This window comes from Budorcas taxicolor, chromosome 13 (genome assembly GCF_023091745.1).
Source record: "Budorcas taxicolor isolate Tak-1 chromosome 13, Takin1.1, whole genome shotgun sequence".
NCBI classification, from domain to species: Eukaryota; Metazoa; Chordata; class Mammalia; order Artiodactyla; family Bovidae; genus Budorcas; species Budorcas taxicolor.
Window position 1 is genome coordinate 40,579,017 of NC_068922.1, and position 19,889 is coordinate 40,598,905.

Below are 19,889 nucleotides of genomic sequence, written 5' to 3' on the forward strand. Positions count from 1 at the left end.
TCTTTTCTCAATCTGCTTCTTTTCCAAATATCAGCTCATGAAGATCAAAACCACCCTTACTCTCCCTGTGGGTTTTGAGTAACTTGGATTCTTTCTTATAAAGTTTTGTTATTTCCAGGTGGAAGCTTACTTATCCCCTGTGTCCCAAGAAATGACCCTCACCCCTTGGCCACATTTCTCCCGGGAAACCAGAGACTAAGGTCTTCTCCTTGAGCGTGAGTATCAGGAGCCATCCTGGAGCTGGGCAGAGCGGAAGTCTGCGGCCACCTTTGGCACGTTCTTAGTTGTTTTGAGGACCAGCTGCTATATGCTTTGAAATAAATTTCCAGTCAATAAACACAAAGATAAATACCCACAAATGAAGATACAAACAGCATATTTTACATTTATCTCATTTATCTCGTCTCATACGTGTCCCCAAAACGTTTAAAAGCTGGAGGAGGGAAGAGCATTCTGGGGGTGACCCAGCACCCAGCTTTCCACTTCCTTCCAGCCCCTCTCACCGCCATCATGTCACTCTCATAGACTTTCATCTTTGGTGTAGCCTTTAACGTTAGGTTTATCAAGACCAAACTGCCACCGTGAGAGATCACAGGTGAGGAGGGGGAAGGGATTCCCAGAGCTGATCCTGGAGGTACTTTTGGAGATCACCCCGAACTCGGTCTCCAAGTGCATGAACTCTGTTCTGAGATATCTGCATATCCATGCAAAAGTGTCCAGGGTGAATGAGAGAAATACGAAATCACCACTAGGCCAGCATCGCAGTAAAAATCTTCATAGGCAAGATCCTTCACTGGATGACAAAATCTGCTGGCAAAAGCTTGAGGAGGATAACTGCAATGTTTACATACCCACCTCCCAATAAGATGCTTGTTCATTACAAATGGAAAGGTGGTAACCTGGCCATGGAGACACCAGGAGGACCCCACTTCACCCAGATGGTCATCATTAGTGATGAGACACCCCGACTCCTTGTCCCCCTGACCTGACATGCTGAATCAAAGGAAACCCAGCTCCGCTTCTGCCATGTGCTTCCCGAAGGGCACAATTTCAGTCTCAGGAGAAGGCATCAGATAAACCCAAACCGGAAGACACTCATAGGCAAATGATAAGTACTCTCTTTTTTTTAATTAAATTCTCTAGCTGTGGCATGAAGGCTCAGTTGCTCTGTGACATGTGGGATCTTAGTTCCCTGAGGCTTCCCCAGTGGCTCAGATGGTAAATAATCTGTCTGCAATGCAGGAGACCCGGATTTGATACCTGGGTTGGGAAGGTCCTCTGGAGAAGGAAATGGCAACCCACTCCAGTATTCTTGCCTGGGAAATCTCATGGCCGGAGGAGCCTGACAGGCTACAGTCCACGGGGCAAAGAATGACCCGACTGAGTAACACCAACACAAAGGGGTCAAACCCACAGCCCCTGCATAACAAAGCAGGTTCTTAACCTGGACCACCAGGGAAGTCCCTGGCCAGAACTCTTAATTAAAATCTCAAAGTCGTGAAAGACAAAGGCTGAGCAGCTGCTCAGATTGGAGACCTTGCACCTACATGGAAAGTGGGATCCTGGAGTAGGTCTGGGGCAGAAAAAGGATGTTAGTGGGAAAAGTGGCGAAATCCAAGCAAAGTCTGTAGCTGGATGTCTGGTTCTGATGTTCATCTCGTGGTGGTGCTGATCACTCTGTGATGATGGGATAGGTTCGCTTCGGAGGAATCTGGGTTGGGTGGAAATGGAAATGCTCCCAAACTCTCCCTCAAAGTAAGGCATTTCCTGTTGACAAAATGTGTCACTGTTTGATTGGTGGACGTATCACAGACTAGCATATTGTCAAGTACATCACAGCAGTGTGGAAAAGAACTTTGTATTTGACAGATGTCTTGTCATAGAATATCCCAAATCGCGACTTTGGAAAGTGCTGTGGGGAACCCAGTGGTGTTTTCTTCCATTAAAGCTGTCTTCATTCCGGAAAACAAGATGAGCAAAGGCTCATCCAACCTGGTTACCAGCTTGAACACCCACTGGGGTACTGACCTTGAGGGACACAGGCAAATGTGTGCGTTTTACTTATTGGAGTAGAGTTGCTTTACAGTGCTGTGTTAGTTTCTGCTGTATAACTCCGTGAATCAGCTGTCAGTATACATATATCCCCTCGCTCTCGAGCATCCCTCCCACCATCCCCCCATCTCACCCCTCTTAGGTCATCACAGAGCACTGAGCTGAGCTCCCTGTGCCACACGGCAGCGTCCCATGAGCTATCTCCTTTATGCATGGTAGTGTATTTATGTCAATGCTGCTGCTGCTAAGTCGCTTCAGTCGTGTCCGACTCTGTGCGACCCCATAGACAGCAACCAGGCTCCCCCGTCCCTGGGATTCTCCAGGCAAGAACACTGGAGTGGGTTGCCATTGCCTTCTCCAATGCATGAAAGTGAAAAGGGAAAGTGAAGTTGCTCAGTCGTGTCCGACTCTTCGCGACCCCATGGACTGCAGCCCACCAGGCTCCTGCGTCAGTGGGATTCTCCAGGCGAGAATGCTGGAGTGGGGTCGCCATCGCCTGCTCTGTATGTCAATGCTACTCCCTCAGTTTGTCCCACCCTCTCCTTCCCCTCCATGTCCACAGTCCTTTCTCTACCTCTGCATCCCTGTTCCTACCCTGTAAACAGGCTCGTCTGTGCCACTTTTCTATGAATAGATGGCACATATATGTATTAATATATGATATCTGTTTTTCTCTTTCTGACTCACTGCATTCTGTATGACAGACTCTAGGTCCATCCATATCTCTACAGATGACTCAATTTTGTTCCTTTTAATGGTTGGGTAATATTCCATTGTATACATGTACCGCCTCTTCTCTATTCATTTATCTGTCCAGGGACATTGAGGTTGCTTCCATGAATCTATTTTGTTTTTTACAAAGCTGGTCCAGAGACTTTTGTAAGATTGCACTTTTCACCCCTAGCGATTCCTGCAGGAGAGCTGGCCACAGTCTCTCCCTCAGGTTCATGGTAAACCAGAGCTTTCACAGATACTCGTTAGGTGACAAAACCAATGCAGGAAGAAGTCCGAGTCACCCGCAAAAATCCTGGATTCATTGTCACGACAGTGGCTAAAGATCTGTGTAAGAGTGACATTAAACGAACACCTTCAATTCCCACACTGCTGTGTGGGTTTCACAGCACTTTCTCATTTTATTTCAGCAGCAGCCACAGACTGTGGAGGGCCTTTGGGGCTTTAGCTCCTGTCCGGGATCACCACCACCCTGGCTGAAGGTGGGATGAGAGCAAAGAAAAGCTGAAATATCCTGGTCCTACTCCTCAAACCTGCCATGTTTGACCCTCTCTGATTTTGGTTCCACATCAAAACTGTTTCCTTAGAAAGGGTACATACTGTGAAGCTTAAAAAAAAAAATTGAATTGTGTACAAATGGCATGGCATATGTTGTTTTACTAAGCATAAGTGACCCATCATAGCTTTTAGGATCAGGCTTTATCAAAATTTCAGCAGAATGCTCTACAACGTGGATATTTAATGTAAAAGTAGATTTTTAGCACCTGACACAACCGTGAACAGCTTCATCACCACCATTGCTAAACAGACATTAAAGTATTCATGTAAATTCTATTTGAATAACTTTCATGCCTTGTAAAATCTGAAGAACCTTTGAAATTGATATGGCGTTAGAATGTTTAAAGAAATAAATTTGCTTTTAAGACCAGCTTTATCAGAATCCATGAAGGTTATACTGTGGCATCAATGTGCATAGTATAAATGCTGGGGGAACAAAAAGAAAAAAAAAAAAACCCAAAGAATGGAAAAATTCCTGTTGGATGTCACGTTCCCTGTTTATTATTCTGTTGCTGCTGCTGCTGCTCCTAAGTCGCTTCAGTCGTGTCCGACTCTGTGCGACCCCATAGACGGCAGCCCACCAGGCTCCCCCGTCCCTGGGATTCTCCAGGCAAGAACACTGGGGTGGGTTGCCATTTCCTTCTCCAATGCATGAAAGTGAAAAGTGAAAGTGAAGTTGCTCACTCGTGTCCGACTCTTAGTGACCCCATGAACTGTAGCCCACCAGGCTCCTCCGTCCAAGGGATTTTCCAGGCCAGAGTACTGGAGTGGGGTGCCATTGCCTTCTCTGGTTTATTATTCTGGGATCATCACAAAAGCACCATTAGCACTGCCGCCTCCCACTTCTCAGTTGCACGGCTGAACTCTGTCATGCTCTTCCTCCAACTCAGTCATTAGGAGTAACGATCCAGAGGAGAAAGTGTTGCCTTGTGTACTTGCACCCTCTGCTTTCCTCGCTTTAGGTTACTGTTGCAAGATGATTGTTTATCCCATTTCCTCACTGGATTAATTAACAGAGCTTCCAACTTGGTTTGAGCCCCCACCCCGACTGCCCAAGTCTCCATTAGAGCTTTCACTTCTCCTGGCCAGGCTGGGGGCACTTGACAACAGTGTTCATAATTGCTTTATCTAATTGCGTGGGGTCAGGGTGGTAAACTTTGCAAGGATGTTTGCATCAAGAGTGCTCTTTCAGTTTGCCTTGTTATTCCCTCCTGTGGCTGATCTCATACCTCATTTCAGCACACGACATCATGTCCCCAGAGGGAGTAACCTGGAGTTGGGAGGGGCTGACAAGGAAGCCCTGTCTGTAGCCCATCCCTGAACCCCTCACCCTCCCACACGTCCATCCTGCCAGGGACAGGGCTGTCCCTCACTGTCACCAGAGGCACCTTCCAGGGAAGAAGGCAAATCCTGACTAGTCTCGTCCAAATTCCTCCTGAGGTGATGAAGAGGACAGCTGGTAGGAGAGAAGGGGCGGCTAAGAAAAGGGCTTAAATTAAGGAGCTCTTTGTTTGCAGTTCCTCATCCCTGAGACGTAGAACTGTATTCCAATCTAATTTCCTTTACAATATAATTCATTCTTCTGAGAAAGGTTCTACAGGATTCTGAAGCCTGTTCAAAGGGCCTTTGGTCCACACAAGGTCAGGAACCTGTTGGTGGGGGCTCCAGCCCACCCTCCAGCCAAGCAAGAATGGGGGATTCTGAGTGCCCCATCCTGTCTCACCCGGCCTCACCCCAGCCCAGCCCACCCCAGCCAATATGTAGTTAGGAATCAACCAAGACTGTCCTAGTATATATATATTAAAAACCTCTATTTTCTTTAATGGAATTTTACCTAGCCTGTAGCATTTGTGACTGAAGGCAGAAAGTGTATGAAAGGATAAACACACATCCTCACTCCCACTCCATGCCCACCCCTTCCTCACCCCTTCCGCATCCCTTACTGCCATGGCCATTCATTTCAGAGCAAGCGGAAGGTTTCAGGAGAGCAGAGGTGTTAATTAGTATTTTATCAAGGGGTAAATATTTTTTCTCTGTACGGCTCCCTCCTAACATAAGATCAGTGTGGTTCAGATCTTCCTGGTCCTGTACGGAGTCTCTGGCCACATGTGATTAAACTTAAATTGGTAAAAATTAAATAAAATGGAAAACTCAGTTCCGCAGACTCACTAGCTTCACTCCCAGGGCTTGACAGCCAACATGGGGCTGGTGACAACCACACTGGAGAGCCAGACGGGGGGCACTGCCCTCACTGCCCACATAGCCGCCCAGACAGAGTCTGAATCTTCCCTGTTCACTGCTTATCTGAAGCCCAGCCCAGGCCTGTCCATCCATTTTGTCCTCTTCTCTCCAAACTCCTGGGTCCTCCTGTGTTTGTTTGACCCTCCCCTCCTGCACCTCGCTGAAGTCCTTTGCATGAAGAGCTGTATGCGATGGCTCCCACTGGGTGTCCAGCTCCACCGTTTTCAAATGATGTGTGACCCTTACAGCCTCCTTGTGATGCCCTTTGGATTCAGAAGGGCAGGTCAGCCGTAATCAGGGGGGAAACAGGCCCGAGAGAGTAACCAGCCTGTCCGAAGTTGCACACAGACACAGCCATCTCCTGCTTTTGGGTCCAGGCTCCTCAGTCTGTGTATGCGTCACAGTCACACAGTCCTGGTTTGAAAGATGGGGAGCCCCCCGTGGGCCGTGTGGATCGAGGTGGGAAGCGTGTGGGCACTGCCCCCGGGCTGCGCAATGGGGCAGACTGCTTCCCTCCTTGGGCCTCGGCTTCTCATCTGGAAATTCCAGGGAGGGAATTTCTACAAAATGAGGCTAAGATTTCTTCCACTCAGTCCACAGAAACTTTGGATTAACTTTTACATATATGGATTACTTTTTATTCTTCTCTCAAATGATTCAAAGACTATTTTAAGATTTCCTGCCCTCGTATTTGGGGTGGCCCCCCCCATCCAGTGGCCATCATGTTGATAACGGAATAATTGGATAATGGATAATAAATGGATAATGGATAATTGATAGGGGCTTTGGGCTTTCCTGATAGCTCAGCTGTTAAAGAATCCACCTGCAATGCAGGAGACCTGGGTTTGATCCCTGGGTTGGAAAGATCCCTGGAAAAGGGAAAGGCTACCCACTCCAGTATTCTGGCCTGGAGAATTCTATGGACTGTATAGTCCATGGGGTCACAAAGAGTCGGACATGACTGAGTGACTTTTTCACTTTTCACCTGGTGACACACTTGGGCTTGTCATCCAGGCCTCCCACCCAGGACTTCCTACAGCAGCAGCTCCAGTCTCCCTCCCCCTGGAGCCTGCCCACCTGCCAAGTCAGAAGCTGCATTTCTCCAAAGTCTCAGGGGATTGGTTTTCTCAAAGTCTGCAGAACTCTCATCCACGCCCCAGGATAAGGACAAATGCAACTCAACAGAAACCTGCCTCCAGGGGACCAAGCGGACACAGGGAGCTTGTCAAATCCTCCAAGTTCGGCTCTGGGGAGGAGGGAGTCAGGAGTGGGGGTTCCCTCAGGGTCTGAGCCCATCCCTGTGCAGGAGTCAACGCCCTCCTACATCCGTCCCCAAAACATGAGCACTTTGTACAGAGAGCACTTTGGGCTCTGGGATCCACTCCCAGCCCCGTTCTTCCATCTAATTAACGCTGCCACGGAAGCTCTCTGGTGGGGGCAACCTTCCCATGTGCACCCTGAGGCTCTGTGATGCCCGCGAAGTTGGGGACAGAAATTGGGTCTGTGGGATACACAGGAATCAGGTGGATGCTGGGCAATGTGGCTGCCAGGCACTGAACGGCCTCAGGAGACACCACCCCTGGGGCCCTCCAGAGACCTAGAGAGACCCACTGTCTTCCATGTGTGGGAAAAAAGAGCTGGACAGTTCTAATCCATCAGATTAGAACCTCCAGAAGTGGCTATTTTAGCCTAGAAGACAGGACCAGGTGGGAGTCAGGATAAAAATGTCTAACGAAGGCAGAGTGAAGTTCAAAGTGAAAGATGACAAGGCTGAGACTCTGTGATCAGCCACTCGGGCCCCCGTGAAAACGTCCCACAGACGTGTGTGTTGAACAACAGAAGCTTGTCTTCTCAGCTCTGGAGGCTACAGCTCTGAGATCAAGGGGTCCGCAGCACTGGTTTCTTCCGAGGCCTCTGTGTCTGCTGCCGCCCTCTCGCGTCCTTCTCGTGGTTGTCCCCCTGCACGTGTCTGCGTCCTGGCTTCCTCTTCCTATAAGGACAGCAGTCATATTGAACGAGCGCCCACCCTAACAATCTCATGTTTAAAACGATCTCTTTAAGACCCAGTCTCTAAACAGTCATGCCCTGAGGCCTGGGGGTTGGGACCACGACAACGTGTGAATCTGGGGACGCTATTTGGTCCATCTGCACAGCCGTCTTGGGAGTCTTAGCGGCTTCTGCCACACGTGGCCATCCGGTGTCCTGCGCTCCTGGATCAAGAGTCACCATGAAGGCTGGAAGCCAACTGCCTCTCGGGTGTTTTAGCCCCAGAACCTGCCCAGTGGGTACCCTGCACACCACAGGGCACCTCCCTGACCCGTCTCGGGGGGGTGGGGTGGGGGCAGAAATGTGGCCTGAGCTCAGAGACGCTGGGAGTCAGGCTTTCTGATGGGTGAGACGGAGTCACTGGTCTTGAAGATAGGTCCTGAGGGGGACAAGCGCTGTCATTCTCCTCAGCTGCCCTGGGCTTGGCCTTGATGAGCCAGAGTGACTGGGCAGCTGGTATCTAGTCTCTAGGTCCCTCGTTACACAGTTGCCTGGCTCACGGTTTTCTTGCCATCCCAAACTCTAGAGGTGGCATCCTAATGTCTAGTTAGGATGGAAAGATGCACAAGCAGTGGTCACCCCAAGGAAGAGTCCACTGGGGTGAGTCAGAGGTCAAGGGTAGTCCCGAGAGGCCAATGCCTGTTCCAGAACGAAGGTACCCTGAGAGCTCAAGTAAGTGTAGTGCAGTGTGAAAGTGAAAGTGAAGTCACTCAGTCCTGTCTGACTCTTTGTGACCCCATGGACTATAGCCTACCAGGCTTCTCCATTCATGGGATTTTCCAGGCAAGAGTACCAGAGTGGGTTTCCATTTCCAGGGATCGAACCCAGGTCTCCCGAATTGCAGGCAGATGCTTTACCCTCTGAGCCACCAGGGTAGCACAGTGTGGGGTCCCCTAAATTAGACCCTGAGACAAAGATTCATGTGCAAATAGTTAATAAGGGAGAGGGTCCTGGGAGGACCATCAGGTAGTGGTGGGAGAGATGGAAGGGGGCTGATTTCTTGTGTAGACCACCACCGAGGGGAGCTGGTGACCCCAGGCCTGGCTGGCATCCTGGGCTCTAGCGTCCTCCTGCTCTTCCTGCCACATGACCTAGACGCCTCACCCATGTGACCTGCGGTGCTGGCACCTGCAGCAGTCCCTGGGCCACTCCCTCCATCCAGACCCACCAGAGCGGGACCTTCAACTGCAGCATTTCAGGTTGGAAGGAGCTGGCTATATGACTGCTGGAGAAGGGCCAGCCATTTCTGAAAGGTGCTTTCACAGCTGGACTATCTGGTGTCTGAAACAAAAATCGGATTCCTTGGGCTTTGCCTTGTATATCTACCCCCATCCTCCCAACTTTTTATGGTATATGCCAAGGCCATTCCTTTATGTTGCAGCTTGCAGAGCTAAAGAAACATGGAGAGGTCTGGAAGCAAACACTTAAGTAAAATGCCTTTAATACTTCTTGTAAATTTCTCAGGTTAAGACCAGCACCAGAACCACAGAACATAACTTATTTTCTGTTTCCCACACATCAGGTAAAAGATGGATAATCATTTAAAGATACAAATATGAAAGTGAAAGTTGCTCAGTCCTGCCTGACTCTTTGCAACCCCATGGACTATACAGTCCATGAAATTTTCCAGGCTAGAATACTGGAGTGGGTAGCTGTTCCCTTCTCCAGTGGATCTTCCCAACCCAGGCATGGGACCCAGGTCTCCCACATTGCAGGTGGATTCTTTACCAGCTGAGCCACAAGGGAAGCCCAAGAATACTGGACTGGGTAGCCTATCCCTTCTCCAGGGGATTTTCCTGACCCAGGAATCAAACCAGGGTCTTCTGCATTGCAGGTGGATTCTTTACCAACTGAGCTATCAGGGAAACCCAAAGAGAAGATCCTTCAGCAATTGAAAATCAATTGCCGTTTGTACCCTTCATCAGTCTGGGGGTGCGCAGTGTGCAGAGGGGAGCTGTGTCACCAGAACTGGGGAGATAGCAGGCCACAGGCCTGGAGCTGAGAACAGACTCAGAGGACCCCCAGCCTGTTCTCCCTCAGTTCTTGGGGCACACTTGCTGGCCCAGGATGGCCCCAGGGAGGGAGCTGCAGTGCTGGCTTCTCTGAGGGAGTCAAGGGGCTGGGACCTGAGGGCTGGCTGCGGGCTGGAAACCCCAAACTCTGCCTTGTGGAGGAGCTTGCCACCCAGCCATTTTCTGCAGAACAGGAGGGAGCCTCCGGGCACCCCCACCCCGCCCCTCCTCTCCTGAAGTAGCACAAAGCACCTGCTACACCTCCTTCCACCCTCTGGACCACTTCTTTGCCAGGACACTGCCTGGTTCCTAGGGGTAGGTACTTCATGGAGACCTAGTTTCCTCATCTGCAAGAGCACAGGTTAGGGGTGATAATCAGATAAGATGATGTAGGAAGAACAGCATAAGATGTATGCGATGAAGTAGGCAGCAGTGGATACTCAGTAAACGGTGGTTGCCACCACCTCCTGGTATGGGGCTGAGGTCAGAGAACCGGGTTTCCCACCATTCACCCTACAAGGTGAAACAGCAGCAAAGGAAGGGGTGGTGCTTTCTCTCACCTAAGTCTTTCAGAAACATCCCCGCAGGAGGGAACACTTCGGGGGTGATGGAAATGTTCTGCGTCCTGATTGTGGGGTGGCGGTGACACCGGGATGGCGTCAGCAGCCCGGAGGAGGGAAAAAGTGCCTGGGCTGGGTGGATATACCTTTAGACTCTTCTATCACAGCTCCAGGCGCCGAGTTCAAGGGCAGAGAGTTTAACTTCACTGGAATCAAGGGCAGAAAGTTTTAAAGTTTCTGGAATTAAGCCTGAGCAATCTTTCCTGCCTTCTCCCAAATAAGTGGACACACCCACCCGCACGCCCCAACCCTAGCGTAAAGGACGCCTCACCCACCCAGCTCCTGTCCGCGCGGGTGTCCAAGCTCCACTGCTCTGACAGTCTGGAAGGCGCCCGCCGCCGGCCTTTTCTTATCCAATTGCGCCACCCCGCGGACACCCTGGGCACTGCCGCCTCCCCTACTTGCCACCCCCACCCCTCGCCGCGGGTGTGAAAGGCGGGGGGTTTCAGAAAGTAAAGGCCTACGCACGTGTGGGAGACTCGCGCTCCTTGGACGGGAGGCAGTTTCACGACGGGTATTCCCGGGACAATCAACCAAACGCGCTGCAGCTGCGGTCCCTGGGCTCGGCGGGCGGACGTGGCCGCATTGAACCCGTCCAGCCCTCAGCCCGCTGCCCCGCGCACCCAGCTTCTCAGGAGGCACCCACGGGCCGGCATCCTTCCTACCCTCGGCGAATCCGGAGCTCCCACCGGGGCCTCAGCGCCGGGGGGCGGCTCTGAACCGGTGTGGGGGGGCGCTGCCCTGCCTCCTTCGCTTGGACCCCAGCGTCCGGCGTCGGCGTGCAGTCTCCCTCTGGTGGCCGGACAGCGAGGCTGCATCGCCCACCTTGCGTTCCCCGGAGCGGCCAGCGGCTCGGAGGGCTCACGCCCACCGTGCACCCCCCGGAGCGGCCCGCCGCACCTACACCGGATTGGGATCGAGGACCAGCGGTAGTGGCTGCAGCCCCTGACTCGGTGGTGAGCGACAGGTGAGAGTCTCTCCTTCGTAGGACACTGCCCTCCCCCCGCCCCCCACTCCAAGCCCAGCCCTCCAGCCCTCCAGCCCTCCAGCCCTCCAGCCCTCCAGCCCTCCAGCCCTCCAGCCCTCCATCCAAATCGGAATTCCCTTTCAGCATCGCTCTTTTATTCCCTGAAACACTTGGAGCCACCATTCGCCCGCCCTTACAGGGACCGACACGTGCGAGGGGTCGGCTCGGGGTGGTGGACCCCACTCCCTGAGGCCCGTCGCGGAGCCCTCCCCGTGGCCAGCGCGCGCCTGGACCGCAGGACGGCTTTGCTGTTTATGCACAAATGTAATGCAGACTGGGGCACGTCCTTGGAGGGAGAAGGATGGAGGGAAAATTACAGTCGAGTAAACCAGTGGTCCGCGAACGTAGGTGCCCCATCGACGAACGGCACCTGCCGAGCTCGCCGCCGATTTACACACTAATCCGGGTTCGGAGCCGCCGACTCCTCACTGGGCCTGGTTGCGCCTTGGTGGAAAGGCGGTCGGGGACCTCGAGGAGGGACGCGGCTGCCTCCGGGCGCTCTCCCGGGGCGCGGAGCGAGGCTGGGCGCGCCGAGGGGCTGGAGCGCCTCCTGGCGGCGGCGCGCGGCCCACGCGGGGGTCTCCGGCCCTCTATCCCGGCCAGTGCGTCTACGGGTTCCCTGCGCGGCTGGTGGCCGGCGGGCCTGCATTTCTTGACTTGCTCGGGTGGCGGCGCCGAGGCCTAGTCGTCTCTTTATTAATAGTGATGCCCCGGGAGGAAGCGGGGGGGGGGGGGGGGGGGGGCGGGAATTGAGTCCTTAAAAACCATACAGGATGGATGGGAGAGGAAAGTGTGTGTGTGCGCGTATGTGTGTGTGTGAGAGAAAATTGGGGCTTTGGTGAAAGCAATAAAACTCAGATCGCTTCCTTGGAGAGATAGCGGTGGCTATAATGCGCTGGGGGATCAGGGGTTTATTTGCAGATCCTGGATAAAAGATGATATATCGACACAGTTTAGAGTGTCATTGCGCTCGGCCTCTCAGGAAGCCACAAGTACATATTTCCTGAAATACCGGCCAACACAATATCTAATCCACACGCCACTTAAGCAGGGGAGAGGAACCTCGGCAACTCCGAAGTTCGCGCCTGGTTGCCGAGTTCTGGGCCCCGGAGACCCCACCCGGGCTGGATCGGGTGCACCCGGACGCCCCCCCGCCTAGTCTTTGTCTTCAGGCCAAGTATCACTTAGTGTAGGGCCTTAATAAATACGTCTGAGAACTGTCCTTATGCTCGGTAAATATTGGATTAGCTTTTCAATGACCAGCCTCTTGAAAAGGCTGGAGAAATCCACACCAGGTCTCGACTAAGCCCAATAGTCAATAGGTAAGGAAAAGACTGTTTCCTTGGCTGGGGTTGGGAGTGTGGCGATGGGGAGGTTCCTACTCTTATCCAGTTAGATGATTCTACTAAACGACAGCAGTTCTGGAAAATAGAAAAACAAAGGGGGTAGTCGCCTGAAATTTGGATGAGCTGGAATTTCCACCTGGAAACCTTGATGGATTCTATTTTTATTTCCATACAGCGCACAGCCTCAGCAAGAATTCGTTTTGTCTAACACGTTTTTTGTTTGGGGACTCCTTACCAGAATTTCTGACTTGGCTCTAGGGACAAGGTATGACCCAAAAGCTCTCTGACTGCCCCACTAAGTTCGGAGTGTTTTGGTGAGGCAAGCCCCACTCTGCCTCCCTGTTTTCCAAAGGCAACGATGTAGGAGACATTGAGAATTAAAGAGGAAGTCGCTTTCTCCTCCAGCACGGAGGTGCTGGTCGTTAAAGAAGTTTCTAAACCGGTTTCCCGTGGTAGCGTCGAGATGCCAGGAGGGTCTGGTGCATAATTTGAATGACAGGGGGTTGGTCACAGAGGGGTCCCGCAGGGTAAAAGCCGGCTCAGACCTGCTGCAGCGGAAATCGAGGGCTAAAGAGTCCCTTGGGGTCCCTGACTCTCTCCTGCAGTGCGAGGAGGGCTGGCTCCGTGCGCCCAGGCGTCAGGACGCGTCCAATTCAGGAACAAGAGACCTGGCTCTTCATCTACCCTAGAGCCGCGAAGCTGGTGGCCTCGACGCTTCTCCTGGCTCTGGGCACCTCGGTGTCCTCCTGCGCCTGGCACGGTCCACTGGCTTCTACTCCAGGGTCCTAGACAGGAGAGGCCTAGCCGCTAGCTGCGCTCCCCGGAGCCCGCAAAGCGCGCGCAAGGAGCCCCGACCCTGAACGCGGATGTACACAGACTCGTGCCCCAGTTTAGAGCCAGTATTTGCTAGAGAGACCGAGGCAGAGACAGAGAAAGAGAGAGATCTCCAGCTCTCAGAGTGTCACGGGGCCTAGGCGGGGCAAGCGCCCTCTGAGGCCATCAAAGACAGGGGTAGCTGTTTCCCCCTCCTCCAGCCTCCTCCCCAATAGATATAGCACGAATTTTTAATGCGTCTTCCTTTCACAGACAACAATACAGGGTTTGAAAGCCGGACACAATTTGGGTTTTGTGCGGGTCCCTCCTCGCGCTCCCTTGGCCCAGCTGGCCATATGGAATCCAGCATGGAGCCCGCGGATGACAAAGGGACCCAGTGACGGGCCCAACAAAACCCCAAGGAGACTTCTGCCTGACTCTGGGATTCACTGCCCGCGATAAGCGCGCTGAATGGTGCGGGGTGGAGGGGCGGAGGGTGGGCCCCTTTTTCCTCTTCCCCTCTCCGTCCCCTGCGATCCTTTCTCTGTCCCTTTTTAATATGCACGCCTCTAACATCCCCGGCTCCCAGCTCTCCCATTGTGCCGTTTTGTGCGGCCCCGCTGTAGATTGGGCGAAGATAGACTGCTAAAGCGGACCCAGCGCCGGGTGCGCTCCCAGGGCGCTGGGGTTAGGGCCACACAGGCTCTGCGGGCGCTTTTATTGACTCCGTGGGGACCCGAGGACAGAGAGAGGCGGGCGTCGGGCCCACCTCCCGGGCTCCGGGCCGCTGGAGCGCACACAGACAGCAGGCCCGGGGCCTGGCCACCGCCCCAAATGTGCCCTCAAAGCGCACACGTGGAAGCCTGCGAGAACTTGGCCCTTCCTCGCTGCCTCCTTCCTCTCTGGAGGCCTGGCGGGGGCGGGGGGCGGGCGCCTACGATCATTTTTTGGCTCCCAGAAGTTTGGGTCCTGAAACAGTCAAAAGCAGCCAAGTCTTGGGGCTGTGCCTCGGGTCTCCTGACAACCCCACTCCAACAGGCTAAGAACTCTCACTTTCCCGGCGGGCGGATGGGGTTATAGGGAGGTTACTAGAGGAATGTTGAGTGGTTGGTATCTGGGCGAGCTGGGCATTGGCACACACGATTTGGAAATTCTCCTAGCTTTTGCAAAGAGCAAAATATAAAACCCCAAACGTTTCCACGCTAGGATGGGGAACAAAGGTAGACTTTCCAGCATTTAGGAAAACCTGGAAGAACCCAGTCGAACCTGGAAAGGAGAAAGGACATTTAGGAGGATATTCGCAAGACTCCAGCGTCCTCAATTATCCAGAGGTGGCTGCGCAACGCGGGAAGAGCGTGTAATCACGTCCCGGGCGGGTGGCGTTGAGTGCTATTGACGCGCCGATTTGGTCACACGGATAATCATGTTTGCTTTAGATATTGAATTAAATCTGATCATCTACTAGAGGCAGCGAGTAAGTCAGCTGGGACCGGCTCCTTTTGCTCTGCCTCCTCGCCCCCCGCCCCCAGCCACGAAGGTGGAGCTCGAGAAAAAAAAAGATTGTTTCCGAATGGGGCCGACTTCCAATATCCCGAGGCGTCTCCCAGCTCTGGCTGGGCTCTGAGCTTCGGAGCCCCGGGTGTTTTCGGAGTCCGCGGGGCCCTCTGCGATGCTCCCCGGGTATGCGTCCTTCAGGGAGCTCTCCCGGCGACAAGGGTGGGATGGAATCGGACCTCTAACGAGGGAAGGACTGAGGCGCCCTCCCCCGGGCGAACTTGGGCTGTGTGCTCACCTTCCGCTCCCCTCACCGCAGCCCAGGAGGCCGGGGCGCACCACCCCACCCCAGACCCCTACTTTAGAGCAAGCAATTCGCTCAGCTTCACGCCAGAGAGCTGGTTTTGGGGGGACCGCGCACAGCCGAATGCTAGGAAGGGATGAGGCCCGGCATCCAGTCCGGGGAGACAGGCAGGAGACGCGGAGAGGGGATGCATGGAAGGCTTCGGTTAGCAGGGCTCGCCTCCGGCTCCCGCTGCCTGGCCCTCTCCGGCCGACAAGCCTGGCGAGACTACCGCACACCCCTGTCGCCCGCTCCCCGGTCCCTGCGTCCCTCCTTGTAGGCAAAGCCTGGAGCGCCCCGAAACCCGTCCCCGGCCTCCGCGCCCAGGTCTGGGAGCCTCCTCTTAGGCCACCTCCCGGCCTCGGGCGAGGGGGGTGCGGATTGGAGAGAAGACGACCGGTCTCAACCTTAGCGCCCCCCCTTCTTGGAACGAGCTAAATCAAATGCAGCAAAGTGAAAGTCACGGGTGTAGCGGCATCGACAGCTCCCCAGGCTGAAGGAGCCCCTCGTAGATTTGGGCAAGCGAGGAAGGTTTGCTCTTCTCGCCTTCGAATTTTCCAGTCCTTCTTCCTCCCGCGCCAGGACACAGCCGCCCGGAGGCAGACCGGGCAACCCCGGGCGGCCTCTCGGCCGCTCACAGGCCCGAGGCGCGGCGCTCCCGCCTGAGGTCTGGTGTCCCGGGGACGAGGCGCGGGGCCTGACCCGCCCGCCCGGGTGAGGCCTGTCCCCGGGGCTTCTGCCGCGCCCCGGGTGCCCCGGCCTCCAAAGGATGCTGGGGGCGCGCGGCCCGCGGCCTGGCCCGGCTCCTTGCCCGAGGCCTCAGGCCCGGCGCGGGGCGACAAAATAAGACAGAACGGGAGGGCCGGGCTTGTTTTTTTTTTAAACACAGGATTTTTATTAAAATTCTTATTTTAAAAAATTGAAAGCTTTCAGCGCCCGGCGCTCTTGGGGAACCGCACGGAACCGCTGAACTCCAAATTCCGGGGCTCAGGCCCCGGAGGACTGGGCAGGGGTGCTTCTCGCTCGCCCACATTATGTTTTCCTTTTGTCATATTTGAGAAATGTTTGCACTGAACAAAATTTAAAAATATATAAAGAAAAGAAAGCAGGAGTAACCAAACATAAGCAAACCAAAACAAACCACAAAGAAAGGAGTTGGGCCCGGAGGGGTACGGGCCCTTCCTGAAGGTTATTTTGGCAACGATCACCACTGATATTTACAACGAAAAGCGAAATCTGCCACCAGTTGTCAGAACGTTTACATGGCCATAAATATTTAGCATTTTCTTATAAAAAAAAAGAAAAAATCCTCTATATTTTTAAAGTGTTTTCCACTTGCTTTAGAAGAAGACGCTGACAATATCGCTACTCACACAAACGTATTTTACAAAATTCACAAAAGCAGAGCGCGGAGGGGGGGGCGGTTCTTTTTCTCCTTCTCGAGTAAGTTAACGTTGGGACCATTAGGTCCCCGGGGAGAAGCAGAGAAGCGAAGCTGCGCAAACATTCTGTAAACACGGCTTAGGGTTCAGCCATCTCCAATGGTTCAAACGGAGTGAAGGATGAGGCGGAGCTGGGTGGGTGGAACTGCCTCTCCAAGGAGGTGCAGGCCAACTCTCGGCGCCTCTCCGACGAAGCCGAGAGTCAACTCGACTCCATAATAATAATTATAATAATATAATAACCACCGTACGGGCCGAGAGTCCTCCGCGCCTCCGCCGCCGGGGTAGGGCCTGGGCCTGGGGCCTCGAGTCTGGGAGGGGCGGGCGCTCACCAAGTCCACTGCTGGGCCTGGACCAGGGGGTGTGCTGTCGGGTACTGGGGGGCGCCGGCCGAGCTGTACTGGGCGTTGTACTGCATGTGTTGCAGAGACTGCGCGCTGTAGGCCGAAAAGGGGATGCCCGCCTGGAAGGTGGCTGCTGCCAGGTCCTGGGCTTTGAGCGCGTGGCACGGCTTGCCGTCCCTGACCAAAACGGGCACGGCCACCCGGCGCGGTGAGGGCAGGGGCGTCACCTCCATACCTTTCTCGGCCCGGGCGCGCTTCATCTTGTAGCGGTGGTTCTGGAACCAGATCTTCACCTGCGTGGGCGTCAGGCGGATAAGGCTGGCCAGGTGCTCGCGCTCCGGCGCCGACAGGTACCGCTGCTGCCGGAAGCGCCGCTCCAGCTCGTAGGTCTGCGCTTTGGAGAAGAGCACCCGCCGCTTCCGCTTCTTGCCGGCGTCCCCCCCGCCGCCGGGGGTCTCCTTGTCATTGTCCGGTGACTCGTCGGCCGATGGCTCCGGGGACTTGGAACTCGAGTCTTGGGGCGCCGCGCCGGCCGCCAGCCCGTGCACTGGAAGAGAGGGAAGTCTGTCAGGCGCCTGCAGGCCCCGTGCGCCCTGGATCTTCCGCGCGCCCTCTGCCCCGTGCGCCCTGCAGGCCAGCCCGGCAGCCTTCGCCCAGACCCTCGCCCCGCTCCACACTGGATGGAACTGTCGGCGTCTCCCCGCTTCCCCGGGGGAAAGAGAAGAGGCAGGAGTAGGGGCTCGGGGCTCTGGTTTCGAGGGGTTCCCCCAGGGTGGGTTTGTATTTGGGGGGGCGGGGAGGAGTGGCGCGCAGAGGAGATCACCGCGGGTTATGGGCTCCGGCCCCCTTAAGCAGTTTCCTCTCCGGAGAGACGTGGGCAGATTTTTAAAAGAAAAAACCCACAATCCCGGCATTGATCGGGTCGGCCATTTAAGGCAGGTTTTTGGGGGCTTTCGTTTCTGCTTTCCGACTTTCTGGACACCCTCCGCACCGCACAAAGCGGCCTCTATGAAACGTGGAGGGGGGGTAGAGTGAGCTATTTATACCCGGGCTACCCTCTCCCCGTACCCCGAGGCAGGCTGGCCAGATCCAGGCCGGTCACTCCCGGCAGTCGGAATGGGGGAGGGGGCCCCGGCCCGAGCCGTCCGTCCCGGTTGACGTCTGTAACCGGCCCTTGGGAGGTACTCCCCTCCCCCTCTTCCTCCTAATTTCTCTTTGGAAAGAGAGTGAGACCAAGTGCCCCCCCCCACCCCCATCCCAGGGGCGTCTGGCGAAGCGGGAAGAGAACAGGGCATCCTAAACAAGCGTTAGGCATCTTTCCGGGGGCGCAGGGTGAGGAATCCGGCTCACGGGGCCCCTTCCCCTTCCTCTCCCTGCGTCCGGTGCGGGCTGCGGTTACCCGCCGCGGCAGCCCAGCTGCGCTACTTACGCGAGTACTGAAGGCCCTCGGTGCTGGCCAGCCAGCGCGTGTACGGGTTGTCGCTGCTGTCGTAGAAGGGGTTCTTCAGGGGCAGGCTCTGCACTGTGTCCAGGGCGCCCTGCCCCAGCGGCCCGGCCCTCTTGGCGGGCTCCGGCCCCTCGTTCTCCTCCTCCGGCCCTTCGGCCACCGAGCCCTCCTCATCGTTGGTGTCCGGCAGGTCCAAGATGTCCTTGACCGAAAACCCCGTCTTTGTGTTGGTCAGCGACATGGCCCGGACCCCGCAATTTATGCCGCAAAGTTGTAGCTTCACTTGATCAATTCGTGGCGCTCCCAGTAGGGGCGGGGGAGGGGGTATGGGGAGAGGGGTTGGGGGAGGGGAGGGGGGATGGGCTTTAATTAGAGAGATTATTATGTTTAAGAAAGAGAAAGAAACTCTCGGAGAGGGGAGAGGGGCGGGGGGAAAGCCCCAGGCGTAGCCAGTGTCTTCTCTACAGGCACGCGGAAATGGACGCGGGGTGCCGGGCGGCCTGCGCGCCAGCGCCGCGGGCCGGGCCCGAGTTTGTAACTCCAGGAGGGGTGCCAAGGCGGCGTCAGCTCCGGCGGCCGCTCGGCGCGCGGTGGCGGCTGGTGGCGAGGAAAAAATGGGCCATTGCCCGAGCGATCAGTCCATATAAGGCTGGGCTCCACTCACGAACCTGGGGAGAGGGGGGGAAGAGGGGGAGAAAGAGAGGGAGGGAAAGAGAAACAGAGGGAGGGAGGGAGGGAGGGGGAGCGAGAGAGGGAGCGAGAGAAGGGTGGAAAAAAAAGGAGGAGGGAGACATTAAAACGCAAAGGTTGGACACGTGTGGGCGGGTCTTGGAAGTCAAGTGGATGAAGACTGTATTTGCAGATGTGAAATTGTGGGTTTTGGGGAGCTCCGCGCTCCCAGCCAACAGCCCTCTAGAGCAAGATGAGAGGTGTAACGTGTCAATTAATTGCAAAGACTGGGCGAGCCTTTTTTTTTTTTAACCCAGTATTTACATACAAAGGACCACCGCGTCGCTTGTGAGTCCACACACTTGAAAGGGCCGTTTTAACAAATTGCATCTTAAAAAAAAAAAAGCGGGGGAGGAGGAAAGAAAACAGAAAGCCGGAGGAGAGAAAAGGAAAAAAAAAAGTCCTCCTCAACATTCACGGGTTCCTGCCTCCCCGCCCCCACGCGCCCGCCCCCAGCAAGCTGGAAAATTGGCGATTTGTGGCGCCTTTGGAAAAGAGCGAGGGGGCGCAGGCTGAGTCGCGGAAATCTCTCCTTCCCATCGCTGGCGGTTCCCTAAACAAGATCCGGTTCAAATGGCAAGAGCCCAACTTCTGTAAGCCTCCTAGGTCAATATTTTGGTTGAGGCTTAAGGATGAGTACCAG

General features: G+C 54.9%; 1 protein-coding gene across 1 annotated transcript; it reads right to left on the reverse strand.

Annotated features, from left to right (window-relative positions):
* Positions 1-17,054: 17,054 nt before the first annotated feature.
* NKX2-2 (NK2 homeobox 2) lies at positions 17,055-18,758 on the reverse strand. The gene is made up of 2 exons (XM_052651265.1): positions 18,500-18,758; positions 17,055-17,617 (listed from the first exon to the last, which is right to left on the reverse strand). The coding sequence occupies exons 1-2, from the start codon at positions 18,756-18,758 to the stop codon at positions 17,055-17,057; spliced, it is 822 nt and encodes a 273-aa protein (XP_052507225.1).
* Positions 18,759-19,889: the final 1,131 nt, after the last annotated feature.

Bases quoted from the DNA above. Each gene is read 5' to 3' on its own strand.
- NKX2-2 (XM_052651265.1), bottom strand. From the start codon at position 18,758: ATGTCGCTGACCAACACAAAGACGGGGTTTTCGGTCAAGGACATCTTG. The intron at 17,618-18,499 runs GTAAGTAGCGCA...CCTCTCTTCCAG, and splicing joins CGAGGGCCTTCAGTACTCGC to TGCACGGGCTGGCGGCCGGC.